At 37.3% G+C, this 16,931-nt stretch overlaps 1 protein-coding gene across 1 annotated transcript in view; it reads left to right on the plus strand.

Moving 5' to 3' along the window:
- Window positions 1-16,931, plus strand: part of kif4 (kinesin family member 4) — a 141,460-nt gene that overhangs the window by 27,496 nt on the left and 97,033 nt on the right. Inside the window, exons 6-8 of the mRNA XM_081390432.1 lie at window positions 2,030-2,196; window positions 3,645-3,739; window positions 16,434-16,553. Coding sequence (XP_081246558.1) covers window positions 2,030-2,196; window positions 3,645-3,739; window positions 16,434-16,553 — 382 coding nt within the window. The remainder of the gene's footprint in view (window positions 1-2,029; window positions 2,197-3,644; window positions 3,740-16,433; window positions 16,554-16,931) is intronic.

Consider the following 16,931-nt stretch of genomic DNA (forward strand, 5'->3'; position numbering starts at 1 on the left):
ATTTTTGCAAGTATGAGTACATGAACTCAGTATTGGGTGCATCCCTACTTTTAATCCTATATATTCTACATACAACCACTTGAGAAATGTATAACATGCATCTAATTTTCCCATCTAATGATTTTCCTTTTATGTGGTTTGGTCCATGTATTCATTCTCTCTTTTAAACTCTTTTGGATTAATGTTTCAGACTTGCATACTATGGTTAACCAAAATTATATGTGTAGCATGTTTAGTCTCTATAAACTCCATTCTTCGTCCCCATTTGTAAATTTACATTACATTTTGCTAGCTTTGTGACGCATTAGTATTATAAGAATCTTGAAGATTCTATGGTTAAACACCCAGTCAAATGACATGTTTTGAGGCCTGCTTGAACAAAAGGTCGTAAATAAATTCCTTCCAAAGGGAACAACTCACACACCTCCAGAGGATGTGACATCTTCATGCTTTAAAAATCACTGATCACAAGATCACGCTTTTAGTCCCTTTCTGAAATCCTGATATGAAGATGATGCTGAACTAGAAGTTTTCTAAGGACTCCCAAGCTTGTGCCAGACTGCAGCCTTGTCTTTCCATTCACCAAAGATCCTCTGACTCCCACTGGTTCTCTCTCATCAAGACAAGATCAGCAAAGATCAACTGGAGCCTCAACAAATTGCATCAGGACATGAAAGTATCGAACTTAGTCTCATTATTTGATACATTAAAGGAGAACTCCGGTCAATTTTAACATTGAGCTAATTTTTTTAAACATTTGGAGTGCTGTCAATACAGAGAACAACGACAAAAATCGGTGTTGCCTACACCGAGTTATTCTATTTTTAAAATTTGCACCCTGTTGACTTCAATGGGGCAAGTTTTAAACCTGCTTTTAGCCTCTTAACATCCTTGATGTGTCATTACAAGTGCACAGAAAATGGGAGTGATTCCTTCAGAGTGAACACGAGTGAATCTGACTGCAGTAGATGTGAAAGATATGTATAAAAATGATGTTATTTAAGCCAGCGCAAATACCTGTTTACATCCTGTTTTCGGTTGAAGTCCAAAGTAGTCGATTGCCGAGTTCACGCGCGTGATCATAGGTAACTAAACCTATGCGCGTGAACTCGGCAATCGATTACTTTGGACTTCAACCGAAAACAGGATGTAAACGCAGGTATTTGCGCTGGCTTAAATAACATAATTTTTGTACATATCTTTCACATCTACTGCAGTCAGATTCACTCGTGTTCACTCTGAAGGAATCACTCACTTTTTCTGTGCACTTGTAATGACACATCAAGGATGTTAAGAGGCTAAAAGCAGGTTTAAAACTTGCCCCATTGAAGTCAACAGGGTGCAAATTTTAAAAACAGAATAACTCGGTGTAGGCAACACCGATTTTTGTCGTTGTTCTCTGTATTGACAGCACTCCAAATGTACAAAAAAATTAGCTCAATGTTAAAATTTACCGGAGTTCTCCTTTAAGTATCCTTACCCCTTTTAAAGAAGGGCGTGTTAGAACTAAACTGATGGTTTGCTCAAGGCTGTTGATCTGCTGAATTTCAAACAATGCGACGTTCGTCTGTTAAAGGACAACTTAGTTTGAATAAACGAGCAGACACTGATTAGCTATTTGATCGCCTAAATTAAAAAAAAATTCAATTAATATTTGTGTAGTGTTCAATGTTGTTATTGATAGATACGCGGATGGTGATTTTTTTTTTAGGGGAAAGGCTCTGATAGTGATACCATGCAAAGTGATAGAGCATAATATTTTAATCATAACCCACCTAATTGGGAAGTGTGTTGATATGTGTTACCCGTCACAGTGGAGTTTTACCCACATTTGGTGGGTGTTAATTTCAAACCCTGATTGTGGGGGAGTGAAAAGTGGACCACAAATCTGGGCTTACCTCCCAGGGACAACTGCACTTGTGCGTTGGAGCGCTACCCACAAGGCTATCGTCTCTGAATACATTCTTAATTCCCATGTGCCCTGTATGACCACTGGTGTCTGTTTTTGTTTTCGGTCTTCTTGGTGTAGATTGTTGGACTGACAGAAAAGGATGTGTTCACTGCTCATGAGATGGTGAGCTGTCTTGAGTTGGGAAACTCTGCACGAACAGTGGGCTCAACAGCCATGAATGCAGCCTCATCTCGCTCACATGCCATTTTTACCATATCACTGGAGCAGCGACGCAAAGGAGACAAGTATGTAATCTTGGCGTATGCTGTTAAACTAAGCAACTTGAAGTAGTTGTTTGGAGGCTGTTAAACTAAGCAACTTGAAGTAGTTGTTTGGAGGCTGTCAAATTTGACAGTTGGCTGTATAAGATGTTTAAGGTTTTATAGAATTGGAGAAAATTAGCTAATTTGTCACAAGATTATATATTTAGAATTAGGGCTGCAACAACTAATTGATCAAATCAATTATCTATAATGAAAGTGATCAACAACAAATTTGATTGATTAATCGTGTCTGCACTCTGTGCACGTTGCTTTAGAATAGTGAATAACCAATTTCTTTGGACAAAAAGCATATGGAAAATAGTGGAGTACACAGAGTGAGCTGCTCCGGGAAAGATACATGTTTTAATTGTCGGAAACATGAGAATGCTTTATATTTATAAGCACTTAAACCAACAGCAAGTGCTTGCCCTGTCGTGCTTTCACAGATGCGTTTGCTGTTCAATGCATCTCACACGTTTTCCTCAGCGCATAACTTATATTTTATGATTATATCCTTACCTGTAAATGTAAGAAAGTCCCACGAGTATTTCCATTTTTTGTATATTCTGACAAGCGTCTTGCTGAACTTCACAGACTTGACAGACTAGTGCGCACATGCGTGTCAAAAAGACGGAGCGCAATAAAACAGGAGCGCAAAAATTCTATTGATAACTATCTGATACTTTAATGACTGAAATACAAATTTTGCTAAAACATTTTTGCTAGAAATAAATTGTAGGTTTTAAAATTCTACATGTAACAAAAGTAATCATATTTATTGTTAGAATAACCCATTAATATAACTATTCATACAAGGGATTGTTTGTGTTCTTCATACCTCGTAAAAGTTAAAAGAAAATTGCTTTTGTTTTCATTTCTGCTTTACATATTAAACCTAAAATCAACTGATTGCTTACTATTTTAATGTTTGTATTTTAACCTTTTTTTGCTTTTGTTCAGCATAGCCTACATAGATACATAGGCATTATTTCACACTGTTTGGAGGACAGCACTGGGCAGGATGTGGAAGTTTTTTTTTTTTTATTATTATTTTTTAAATAATGGATCGAAATCAATTTAATGTATAATGATTTTTAGATTTTTCATCTGATTAATAGGAAAAATCGACAGATTAACCGATTTTCAAAATAATTTTTAGTTGCAGCCCTATTTAGAATGGACATGCAGCTTGTGTTTGAAAGATGCGCATGAGAAAAGTGATAAGCATTTGTTGTTTTGATGCAAGAAAGTGCTAATTGAAGTAAAGGTGAAATGAATTTTCAAAGAAAATGTATGCAGGTCTAAAAATGATTATGGTGAACTGCTAATGTATGCTAATATATGGATACATACATATATACACACAAACAAACAAACAAACATATTTTTTTTTATATAATATATTTTAATTATATAATTTATTTGTAAAGGAATGATGTCATGGTGTCCAAACTGCACTTGGTGGATCTCGCTGGATCTGAAAGACAAAAAAAAACTAAAGCAGAGGGAGATCGGCTCAAAGAGGGTGAGTGCAATCAAAAATCCATTTTTATTTATATTTATGCTAATTTACTTAATTTTGAAATAAATTAAGTCAATAGGTTTGCATTTTCAATGGGATCCCTCCATGCCCGCATTTCTTATGACTTGTTTTACACTCAAGGGTGTAAATTAATTCACCTAAGAAAGAAAACTTTATTTTTGTACTTTATTTTAAGAATTCTGTGCAACACAAAAGGAAAAATTCTACAGAATATGATGTCCACAGTTACAATGGACAGGGACTGGGATAAATAAAAAAACCTTATATTTATTAATTTAAACAACACAGCTAGGGGTAGTTGATATACTGGCAGATGAGATAAACTGGTAGTTTTTTTTTTTTTTTTTTTCTCTAGTGCTTGAAGTTTTTCAAGGAGGTGTTTTATTTTTTTGTCTTTTGTTCTCTTGTTGTTTTTGTCCTATTGCTAGTAATCAGTTTATTTGTTTCTTTTTTTAACTTGCTGTTTATTTGACTTCAGTGAACTCTTTTTTTATACTTCTGCTAGTATGTTTTTTGTGATATTGAAATTAGAGGTGGGCGATATATCGTTTAGACGATAATATCCAAATTGTTGTCTGGACGATATGCAAAATTGGGATATCGAATATTTCATAATTTGTACAATCCGACCCCCCAAACATGAAACGAGCTGAAAGAAGTTAAAGAGAAAACAAATAACGCACACAATAACCTTCTAAACAATTATATGTAGCGATTTTTAATAATGTACAGTAGGGCAGTACTATTTGCGGAAGCAACCTCCGAGTGGCCCAGCCCATGGTCCCGTCCCGTGTCGTCAAAAACTCATACGTAAATTCGAAATAGTGCGCGCAGAAGCACATGCGCAAAACCGTTTTTAAAATGATATATGATTTATTTTTATTTTATCATATGTCATTTTACAAAAAGACATTTTACAAACCGTTTGCGCATGTGCTCCTGCACGCACTTTTTCAGTCAGAACACAGCAATCAGAGGAGGACGCGCTGAAAACTGTAGCCTAATGCTGTTCTCTTCCTTCATAACTCGTACTGAGAAGGTTTGAGTTGCAGAGGAATTTGTGACTGTTTCACCTGTTCAACCACATCAAAGTTTCGTAATTAGTAAGTCCGTGCTTTTTCTCTTCTTTTGTTCTTATGTGCTGAAGGGCCGCTGTGCCTTGGTGAAACGTGAAGAGCTCTTTTCCAAAACGCCATAAACCTAAAAAGCTGCCTCAAAGATCCACCAAAAGTAATGATTATGAATATGTAAAATATTGCAATAAGACATTTTAATTGTTTATTAATTTCTGTGTCGGCTGCAAAGATGAAGTTGACGATAGGCTATGACTCGCGATCTTCGCAGTAGGCTGTGAACGCAACGGAGAAATGCACATTTATTAGGCTACATAGTTTTATTTTGTTTTGGATGGTTTTGTTTAGAACCAGCTTTCTGTAAATATATTTCACATTTTTTAGGCCTGTGAGGCGAGTAGGCTACGGTTCGGTTCATGATGATATAATCTCCAGTTCAAGCACGGCGCCTTATGTTGTGATTGCTAGCCTATATTTATATTTAATTTTAATGTATTAATCCAGGAAATTGGTTAATGAAAAAATTATTAAAATTAAGATACAATTAATACAAAACGAAATTCGTCTTAAAGAAAGGCTTTGTGCTTTTTGTTTTGGTTTTTGTTTGGTTGTTTTGGCTTTTGTTCTGGCTTTTTTTGAGGTCTCTGTGAAAGTTTGAAAGTCTTTAGTCTTTTTGCCGCTTTCAGAGCACTCGCGTCCATAATGGAGAACTGACATGTAATATTGTTTTTTCCTCATAAATGCAAACACGAAAAATAAAAGACAAAAGGATTTTTTTTAATAGACAAACCATCAATTTTTATTTGGGGGGGGGGGGGGGGTGGATGGATTTATAGCGTTTTGGGGAAAAAATGGATGGATTTATAGCGTTTTGAAAATATTTTTTTTTACTTTGAATTTATCATCAACAATATTGTTGTTTGATTTAATAATCAGTTGCAAAAGGTGCCTAGTTCCGTTTTTTTTTTTTTTTTTTTTTGTAAGTGGAAAAAGATAGGGGCTTCCTCAGATTCTGTTTAGTTAGCTCCTTTATTGTTTCTTCTATAGCCTACATAGGTCAAATGCAGCAAGTCAAAAGACCAATTGGACCTTCTTTGCCAGTTTGCACACATTTCTTTGAAGGATGGCAAAAATATCGTCTGAATATCGATATCGAGATATTGGAAAAAAATATCGAGATATCCATTTTTGTCAATATCTCCCACCCCTAATTGAAATTGGTGATGAGATTTATGAAATTTCAATGGTACCAAAAATTTATTATAACTTTATTCAAAGCGAAATAACTATATAGTGATAGCGTTATCACCCACCCCTAACAACAACAAATAAACTACTTTTATGATTTCTTTTCCAACAAAATGTGTTGCCCCATCCATATTCAATGGAAATATATACTAGGCTTGCTGTGGTAGTCGGTGTTAGACATGTTTTCTCGCGTGAGGAAATGGCATGCAGAATAATTTATGGATGAATTAACCATTTAGCCTACAGTTTGGGAATAGTCATTTTTAAATGCCTTCATATCATTATTCAAAGCATTTTAGATGGTTTATTATATGTATAGTGCATTAATAGCGGGAGAGGTGGGACATATAAAGCACCGGGAGATTGTGTGTGTGTGTGTGTGCGTGGCTTGTCTAAATCCAACAAATGCCTGTATTGAAAGCGCAAGTACTACTTTTCAGTGACATTGTTACATTCAATTACTATATATAATGTTGAATATAATGTATAATAATTCAATGGGGTAATATTTGTGGGTCCTGATAATAGGACCCACATAATAATCTTTATTTTGGCTTAAAATATCGCAATAGTATCATGAGTTCAATATCGCGATTTGTATCGAATCGTGTACACCCCTAGTTCGTACCGCTGCTCCCATGAAAGTGAAAGTAATAGTGGGTGGGCTTTCAAAAGCCATTTCAATACCCTGATATATTGATAGCGTCTCCATTATGCCAGCAAATTATAGGCCTATGTGCACAGGGTACGCGTGAAAGCGGATTTAGTAGTGTAAGTGAAAGCGAGCGCGCATTCAAAACAGAAAAAGGAAAGATTGATCCCGGAATGGGGACCTAGTAATATTGCTGGAATCAGTCCCAGAATGCTCCCTGTGTAAACAATAGGGCTGGGTATCGTTCAAAAAATGTCGATACCAATACCTTGATTTTGATACCGGTTCCTGAACGATACTTTTTCCGATACCAATTTGATGAAGTCCATTTTAACTATATTGCATAACTCATTACCTCAGAAAAACTTTGGTTTTATTTTTTCAGTTTGACTCATGCTCCTTAGCCAGTGCACAAAGGAACAAAAAAAAGCACAAAGGAACATTTTTTTTTACAATTTAAAATCTGTTATTTTATTTGAATATATTTCAAAATGTAATTTATTCCTGTGATGTCAAAGCTGAACTTTCAAAATCATTACTTCAGTGTCACATGATCCTTCAGAAATCAACATTTTGTTGCTTAATATTTTGGAAATTGATAAATTTTTTCATGATTCTTTGAATAAAAATTTCAAAAGAACAGCATTTATTTGAAACAAATCTTTTGTAACATTAAACATCATGTTTTAAGGTCACTTTTGATCACTTTAATGCATCCTTACTGAGAAAAAATTCTGACTAACCAACAAATTTTTGAACGGCAGTGTACATTCAGTAGGTCATTATGTAAGGGATAATGTAGAGCGAGGCGGTTGTTATAGCTAATACAACCCCGACAGGCTGATCAGGATCCCGACGTGAAGCTGAGGGGGGTCTTGAATCAGCCTGAAGGGGTTGTAACAACCGCCTCGCTCTACATTATCCTGCTTATTACATGGCTACCTACCAAATAAATCAATAATTTGACACAAAATATTTATTTAAAAAGGAGTTTATTGATTTAAAAACGATTGTATTGCTTCCGCTAAAGAAAATAGTCCGTTCCGTCTCTACGGTTAGAATCCTGCGTCCATAGCAACGCTCTGTTTTTCATGGCAACGGTGTGTTATACTTAGCAGCGTTCTGTTATCAAGAAATAACAGACCGCATTCTACATTAGAATTCAACCACGCCATGTTGTAATGTAATATAAACACTGTCAGAGTGATCAACAAAGTATCTCTTCATTTACCAGTCGAAGACGGAGAAACTTTCTGCTCTTATGTTTGCTCAGTGCAGTCAAATGCTTCATCATATTTGTCGTTGTACCGGTCTTTGCAGCAATTATTTTACCGCAAATACTGCGTGTGTGTGTATGTGCCATAGACTGTAAAAAATATGGATGGCGCCCCTTCGCTCTCTTCCATTGGTGAGAACCAGGGGGGGGCAGGGTTTTCTATTATTTTGAAGGTGCCCCCGGTAGGGCTGCGCAATTAATCGAATTTCTAATCGCGATTACGATTATGGATGCCACGATTGCATAATCGTTCAAAGCCGCGATAAAAAAAAAAAAAGAAATCCACTCTGTGTGCATTTAGAGCATGTTATGAGAGGCAAATCACAACTACTTCAGAAAACCTAGCACAATAGGAAGAAACTACCAGGCAGCGATGTATGTGTATGCTGAAATAAAGTATTTCACCTCAGAAAAACGGACGTTCCTGTCATGTCAGCCGTTATAGGATACTGTGTTCAAAGCGCACACTCTTCAATTGCACGCGCAAATGCGGCAGCGCGCGCTGTGTTTATAAAGTGCAAAGGAAACTACGAGCATGCAACGTTGTTACGTTGTAAATTGGTAGCCTAAGTCACAAAATAAAAGTAAAATAGCCTACCAATAAATCACGTTACTGGTACGTCGTGTGTTAGCTGAGAAGGATTTGCATGCAGGGATGATTTTCACTATTCACCAGGAGCAGTTTCCATGTTTCATTATTAACCGTTCTTGTTAGTATTGTGTATCACCATGGTAACTGTCGTTTTAATATTAACCCCAATTTTGTATTTTTTTACAATTTTTCCACTTTATTTTATTTTATTTTTATTTATTTTTATATATATTTGAAATGACTGGGGGCTCATACCAACATTGTATTAACAAAAGCAAGTTTGGGACTGCTATTTAAAAGCTTTAGCATAGGCCTAACGTTTATTTCTTAGTAGTCTTTAATAGTCTTAACTACTATTTAGTCATTCTTACACTTTATGTGTATGTTAAAGGAGAACTTGGTAGCTTTTTTAACTTAATAAAACTGTCTAGAAATCATTTGGATGGTTAAACAACCTGTTCTGGTGATATTGGTGACTTTCCCCGCTCCCCCCAGCGTTCCCAGGCGGAAAACCAACCTTGCAACTTGTTCACTACCGTCCCGGCAAGATAGAAATTGGAAGTCTCGTGAGAAGCGAAAGCGAGAACGAGAACGAGAACGAGCGCGAAACACAAATTGCTTTACGGCAATTCGACATAAACACACACGCATTTATGATGTATTACCAGATTACCCACCTCAGTAGACATAGCTCCACGCGATACAGTTGGCTTGCTCCGATCAAAACAAACGCACATGAGCAGCGGTAGAGAGGGGGAGGAGGCTGCCGCAAGTGAGTTTTTTACGACTGTGTTGTGAAATATACGCCCCACCACAGCTGTAGGGGGAGCTCGTGGGGAAAACATGCGACAACAAAAGGGAAAATCAGCGAAGAAGTGACTAGAGTTCGCTAGAGTTGCCGAGTTCTCCTTTAAGTAAAGGGGGGCAGTGTGTGTATTCACAATTTTAAAGTAAACATGTATAATAATAATATGCCTACATATTCAATGTAAATTGTGATAATCGTAATTAATAATCGCAATTTGAATTTCAAGGGAATAATCGACAATTATGATTTTTGTCATAATCGTGCAGCCCTAACCCCCGGGTGCCGCCATTGGCTAGCGGACCCCCACCTGCTGTTAGCATCCCATTGACTCCCATTCATTTTGGCGTCACTTTGACCGCGAATAACTTCACATCTGAGGCGTTTAAAGACTCCATTTGTCCATTATTTATTTCTAAAGAAACACGAAAATGTATAAAAGGCTTCATTACCTTGTAGCTTCCGTTATGGCCCCGTATAAGCTATTTTTTAAAAATAGTCTAACGATTGCGTCATAACCACGCGACTCTGTCGCACAGTAGATAATTACCGTATGGACAGGAGGAGAAGCTCGCGCGCAATCGGGGGGACGTGGAGGCAAAGTGACAATAATTAATCAGAATACATAGCAAAAGTTTCTCCTGCTCCTAGCTCATGGACACCTCCTCACACTCTCCGTCTCTGCAAGTTTCGGAAGGGAATGATTCAGATTTCTCTTGGCACAGCTACTAGAAGACAGATGGGTTGCTCATGTCACATCTACGTCGTCAAGCTCAGTTTGAGTCTGCGCAGTACGCTCGACCCCCAGGAAGTAAGAGTTTCTAATTGACTTCACTTTGTCTCCGTTGAATCCAATGGGGTCGCTGTGTCCTTTTCTTTTACTGTCTATGGTGAGAACTGAAGCCGCCAGTGTTTCGATATGGCGCTGACATCTTGGAACTTGAGTCTGCGCAGTAGCGATTTCGGGACCAGACCTGCGCAGTAGTGAGCAGGAAGTAAAGCCGCGAAATCAACGCTCCGCCCTCACTCCGCCTCACTCTCGCAGAATGCACTCAGGGAAAGTGCATTCTGCACACTTTTTTAAAAATGTATTGCAGTACGACAAGAGGCTTGTTAAAATAAAGTAAATACAATCTCCTCAGTCCTCCGAAGATCCCGAAAAAAAATGTCCGTTGGTGCTTCAGTGACTACTTCGCTCAGAGAACCTGTCAATCATGACGTCACACCACCGTTTTTATAGCATCACGTAACTAACTAAAAACCAACTTATTTTTGAAACAGACACTTGAACTTACATCAGCGTGATAAAAACGACAGCAAATGAAAGAAACCACCTTTGGAAAAAAGATATTTGAAGTGTAATTTAAAGGGATAGTTCACTTTGAAATTAAATTTTGGTATGTTTTAGCTTACCTCAAGGGCATCCAAGATGTAGGTGTCTTTTTTTCCGCAGTAGTTTCAATTTTGATATTTAATATCATGCAGGTCTATGGTCACCCCCTCAAAGAGCATGCACAGAGTCCAAATTAAAACAATTCCCCATCGTCCAAATTAAACAATTCCCCATCGTAAGTACACATTGATGGCCTAAGACACGAAACGAGCGGTTTGTGTGAGAAAACAAACAGTATTTATATCGTTTTTACCTCTTGTAACACAGCCACGTCGAAGTGATCTGAGGGCGCGAGCGCATCCTGCTGTGATGTGTGCGCAGACTGGTGCATAGATATATATATACACTAGATGTCGCATTAAAGACATTCGTTCCAATGAACTGCCGTAGCCAAGGCGACATCTAGTGTATACATCTATGCACCAGTCTGCGCACACGTCACACACCAAAAAATACCCTAAAGATGTGGAAAAGTCGATCAAAAGTGTGGCTACATTTCTCCAGGCTCGATGCCAACAGCGCGCGTGTATGTGCGTGAGTGACTTTAGGTGTGTTGTATTTGAGCATTCAGCAGTATACATGTATTTGTGACTACTTAGTATGTGTATGCAAGTGTTTCATACTGTATATGTGTGCGTGAATGAAGTTTGATATAAGAAGTTCTTTGGGGAAAATTGACAGACACTATCTTTCTATCTATCTGTCACATTAATTGGTTGTCTGGGAGGGTAATGCTTTGTAAAAGTTAACATAAAACACAAATGTTTAAAAAAAAGTTAACAAGATATCTCTTTAAAAAAAAAAACATATTTAAATCTTTTTAAAATTGACTTTTGCAAATAACCTTTGTTAAATTTATAGAAGTATTTGTTAATATTAATGGACCAGAGCTTAAATAGTTTTATTTTTTAACTAACAACTAAAAAAAGATTTATAAATACTAACAAATATATTGCTCATTCATTGTTCGTTAATGTTAGTTAATACATTTATATGACAAACAAATTTTAAATGGGCTTTTTTTGTGAGAAGCTTTTATTTCTATGATGCATTTATTGGAGAGAATAATCCTGTCAGACACAGCACTGCTGTGAACGCGTTCACGTTTAAACACAATTTAAACAATGTATTATAATTATTCAATGCATTACTTCTATAAAATTATATATTAAGTTGCTCAAGCAAGTGGTAAAATATTTAACCATGTATTTATATTAAAATCTTTTGCATTTCAATTTTAATACAATAAATCTTGCATGTCACAAAGAACTTGTTTTTCCACCTCCACGAATGTCATTATGTCGCCTTGTTGAGGTAAATTGTAGTTTTCCTTGCTTTACCCCGGTCTTAAAATAAAAAAAGTAGTATCTAATTAAATAAATGTATGGTATAAATACATACATTTTATTTAATTAATCGCACTTATGGTGAAATGACTACATTTTCAGGTCAATCTGTGTTCATTTTGACCACGAAACATGCGCTGTCACTTTAATTCAGCGTTTGCAGCACAGCAAAAATCATAGACAGTATATTAAAAACGGCAAAAATAGACTCGGTGTGGAAACGATCGCTGCACTGTTGTATACCAGAGCCCGTGTATACGCACCGCAACTGGAACGGATCGATCATCGACGGACTGCATCCGCGTGCAGTGTGAAAGCACTGTTAACATGGGTACGGAAAACAAAACTCACCGCATACACACTGCAAACGAAATATGTGTGAAACGGGCGTTAGACTTGGAGCCGGAGAGCTACTCCAGCTGCTACTCGCAGTAGAGTGAGTGTTGCCATCTTCAGTTCAGCGACATATTTCCCGCCACACGCTCTGTCCGCTAGTGCTCTGTATTTGACGCAAGTGTTTGTTTGTGTGTGAGTGTGCGCACGTGCGCACTCATTGGGATAATTGTAAACGCGCAAACACAGACAGAAAAGACATGCCATCGTGGAAATAAGATAAATAACATATTACTTAAGGGCTATTTAGTTTTTGTAATAAAATATTTTTTTTTATCTGGTGCTATAAAGAAAATCAAATCAAATTTACTTGATCTTCAAGGGGGGCGGGGGGAGCCGTTAGGAGGGCGGGGCGCCCCCCTTATATAATGGTAGGGGAAACACTGGGTTTCACACCCATCAGTTTCTATGGGCCATTTGTCTGTATGGGCCATATGATTGTGGGCCATTTGGTTCACACCTTTACAGACACTGTTTTCAGTTGATTAAATCTAAGTTACAATGTAGATGATTCTGATGACCGAAAATACGAAATCTTTCAGGATGCTTGCACGCTTCAAGTGCATCTATGGGGGTTGGGACGCTTAGTCACGTCTCTGGGCGTAACCGCGTAGTAAACAAAGGCAGGACTCAATGCAGATCAATGTTCACATTGCACATTAACAAAGAAAGTTTGTGTTCATCAAGGAACAAGGAAGGATGGAAAAATGTCTACAAATACATCCTGATGTCACATGTCTTTACTGGATCTTTAGGGGATTTGTGTGAACGCATGCACAGATTCCAAGAAAATCACTGGCAGAGTGAATGAACCAAAATCAAATGATCCACATTGTCACGGGACACATTGTCATTGTGTTTTCTGGAATCTCTGTGTGAAAGGGGCTTTAGGGAAAACCAATCAAGGTTTTCCTAGTTATCGATCTATAAATTACAGGAACGTCTGTCTGTGTGTGTGTCTGTTATTCGCATATCTCTTTAACCCTCTGGGGTCTGAGCTGTTTTCTGGGCCCTGGAGGTGTTCTGACATGCTCTGACATTTGTGCTTATTTCTGTTACTTGTGACATTTTCATGGCTAAAGTCTAATTACACTGTATTCAGCACAAACTCTGCTACAATAATATATCAGCAGCATGTGTGTAAAAGTTTGTTGTTTTGAGATAATGACATTTATGCGTGGTTTGTGAAAATACAAAAAAAAATTTCTCACTGAAATAAGGGTTCTATGGGAACTTCATGCGTTTTCTCAGATCGGATAGCTATCTGATTTATCAAAACGATTCCATTTACACCCGGTCATATAAATGTGTTTTTGCAAAACGGATATAAATCCGATCTTGAATTCCCGCGCTACATATTTAAATTGTTGCACGTCCGAAAGCATCTGATATGAGCTGCATTTTATTGATCATCAGCGAAAATTTCTAAATCAAAGACTGCAACAATATTGCGGCAACAGCCCTGGTAAGATCATTTCGGTTCTTTACTTTTAATGAAGATGATTGTGTTTTGATGAATGACTTTCACTTTGATTTGCGATAGTTTGCACGTTGGCTTGAATAGATGCTCATCTGTGGTGATGCGTGTTCCAGTAACGCCGTCATATCTGGCTATAACATGACATATAGCCTAGGCCTATAAAACGCTCACATGTTTATTTCTTAGCATTTTTGGGATAAGTCAAATTTACATATGTAGTTTCAACAACCAGATGCATTTACTCTTGTCCAGTTTCGTCTGGAATGCGTCTCAGATCTCCTCCTGAAGTGGTTTGAGCGATCGGGTTTAAATCCGCCTCGAATGCGTTTCGGAGGGCATTTACATTTGGTCTTTTCACGATCGGATAGTTATCCGATCACAGAAAACGGATGAAGTGGCCATGGGTCTCTGTTTAAGAACGCCGGCTCGCTGTTCCGCTGTTTTAGAGCACCGCAGGGCATCTTCAAGTAACGTGCAGTTTCACTGCCACAAGTTGATCTTCTTGTAATAAAGATCTCATCGAGGACAAACAAACTGTATTTTTGTATTTTCATTGCATTTTTAATTTATAAAAAGTTGAAGAAATAATGAATTTCAATATAAAAATATTAATGATTAATCGATAGTCGATCGTTAATTCTCCCGACGATCGACTAAGAAAATTTAATCGAATGCCCATCCCTAGTTTAAAGCTTAGTTTTTCATCAGGCACTGATGTCTACGCAGTTGCACTTGTTTAAATGGCAATGGAGGCAAAACGGATCCAAGAGATATTTTAAAAAGGAGATTTAAAATGGAAAGAAAAGGAAGGAAAGAAAAATGCAGTGTAGTAGCACTTTAGTGAAGTAGTTAACCAGGATCAATCAATCAAGTGCTGGGTATGTGTAACAGCTGTAAAGTGCTGGGTGTACAGTATAGCCAGTATAACAGTATTATTAATATAAGTATCTTTCCACTCATTCTTATCTTCCAAGCACTAGTAGTCCCTATGGTTATATCAGAGCTTGGGTTGAAGTAGGGGTGGGCGATATCTCGATATTTACGATATATCGAGATATTTTTTAAACTCGATATGGATTTTGACATATCGTATATATATATATATTGTTTATATTTAATTCTGATTTCGCCAATTTGCTTGTTTGCCTTCTCTGTGCTGTGCTCGCCCCCGCCCTCGCGTGTTGTCTCATTCAAGTCCCCCGAGTCCGGTCAGGCACATCAATCTTTCCCCGGCCAGCGAGTGCTTGAAGTGCGTCAGAAACAGTGCGCGCGCGATCAGTTGTTGTTGGTATTTTTTTGTGTAGCGTCGCCTCTCGCCGCATTGCTTTTGTTTGAGGGCGCTTAACACTCACACTTAACATGCTCCCCTAGAAACGGGCCTGGCAGCTCGCGCCAGCTCTAGACACGTTGAAAGTTTCCTGATTGTGACGGATGGCCGAATTTACATGACACATTATAAATTAGCATTAGCCTAAGTTACCTATTCTGCTATATACAGTGCCGAAAAGAAGAGAAGAAGATAAAGGTGGATAAAGACAGAGGTAAAGTGATGTAATGAATGAACAGTTTATCTAATTGCATAGTAGTCAGATACTATAATTTAATGGCAGTTATTTTTACCTTAAACTTTATGCTAGCAGTTGTTCTGAGTTCCCCAGAGGCCCCAGACAGTGTTATTTTGTAACAATCATGTCAATTTTTAGATGCATTTTTATCACTTTTTTTTTAATTAATGTTTTACTCTACAGTTGTGCAGTTTTTGGGGGATATATGGCATTTTTTTTTATTTATTTGCCAAAATTAGTAATGATATTTCTATACAGGTTTATTAAAAATAGTACAATATGTATTATTTCTTCCTTTATTTTACAGTTAAATTATTATTTTTGTATACAGGGATTTTTTTTTTTTTATGCTGCAGAAGCACTTTGTTCCTACATGAACAGCCTACCTATTTGCACTTCAATAAAAAAAGACTGTGGTATTTGGCATATTTGTTTTTGCAGTAGTTTTTGGGGGGTTATTTTTCCTGTAAAGATATCGAGATATATATCGTATATCGAGATATAGCAAAATATATCGAGATATATTTTTTGCTCCATATCGCCCAGCCCTAGGTTGAAGCCGTTTTCTCAATTCTTCACTGTGGACAGCAAGCCAAAGAAGTTCAACCTCAATAGCTTAAAGATTACCTAAATGGGCAAATGAACTCACATCTAACTACTTTCTTGTATACATTATTGGTGGTGTTTTTATTTTTATTTGCTTGATGTAAAAGTGTATTCTCCAAAATTTCTACTTTTGTGTTCCATGAAAGTCATTCATGGGTTTGGAATATCATGACTGAGTAAATGACAGAATTTTAGCTTTTGAGGGAGCTATTCCTTAAACACATTCTTGATGACATTTGTCTCACAGGAATCAGCATTAACCGTGGTTTGCTGTCTCTGGGGAATGTGATCAGTGCACTCGGTGATGAAAGCAAGAAGGGGACCTTTGTGCCATACAGGGACTCCAAACTGACGCGCCTCTTACAGGGTAAGATTCATTTAGTCCATAAAGTCAGTTGTTCATCAAATCACTTTTTTACTACAACATTTAAAGGGCTCTAGACTCATTATTCCCACTGGTCGCACTGGTGCGATTTAACTTTCTTAGTTGGTCGCACCAGCACACGATTTTTTTTTTTTTTTTTTTTTGGGCTACAACATGGGATTAATCAATGCATGCTGATGAATAGTAACGTGTCTTATTCTGCATATCCTAGTTTTCTACTGATGTAAAAAGACTGACTGTGACACGAGACATGTTGACAATTTTTTTTTAATCTTATAACTATCAAATGTGACTGGCGGAAGATTTGGTTTCAAATTGGAATGTAAAGGCGCCTATTTAAGCAAGTTTGTCATTTTACTG

Source organism: Scardinius erythrophthalmus (assembly GCF_964197995.2).
Source record: "Scardinius erythrophthalmus genome assembly, chromosome: 17".
In the NCBI taxonomy this organism is placed as follows: Eukaryota; Metazoa; Chordata; class Actinopteri; order Cypriniformes; family Leuciscidae; genus Scardinius; species Scardinius erythrophthalmus.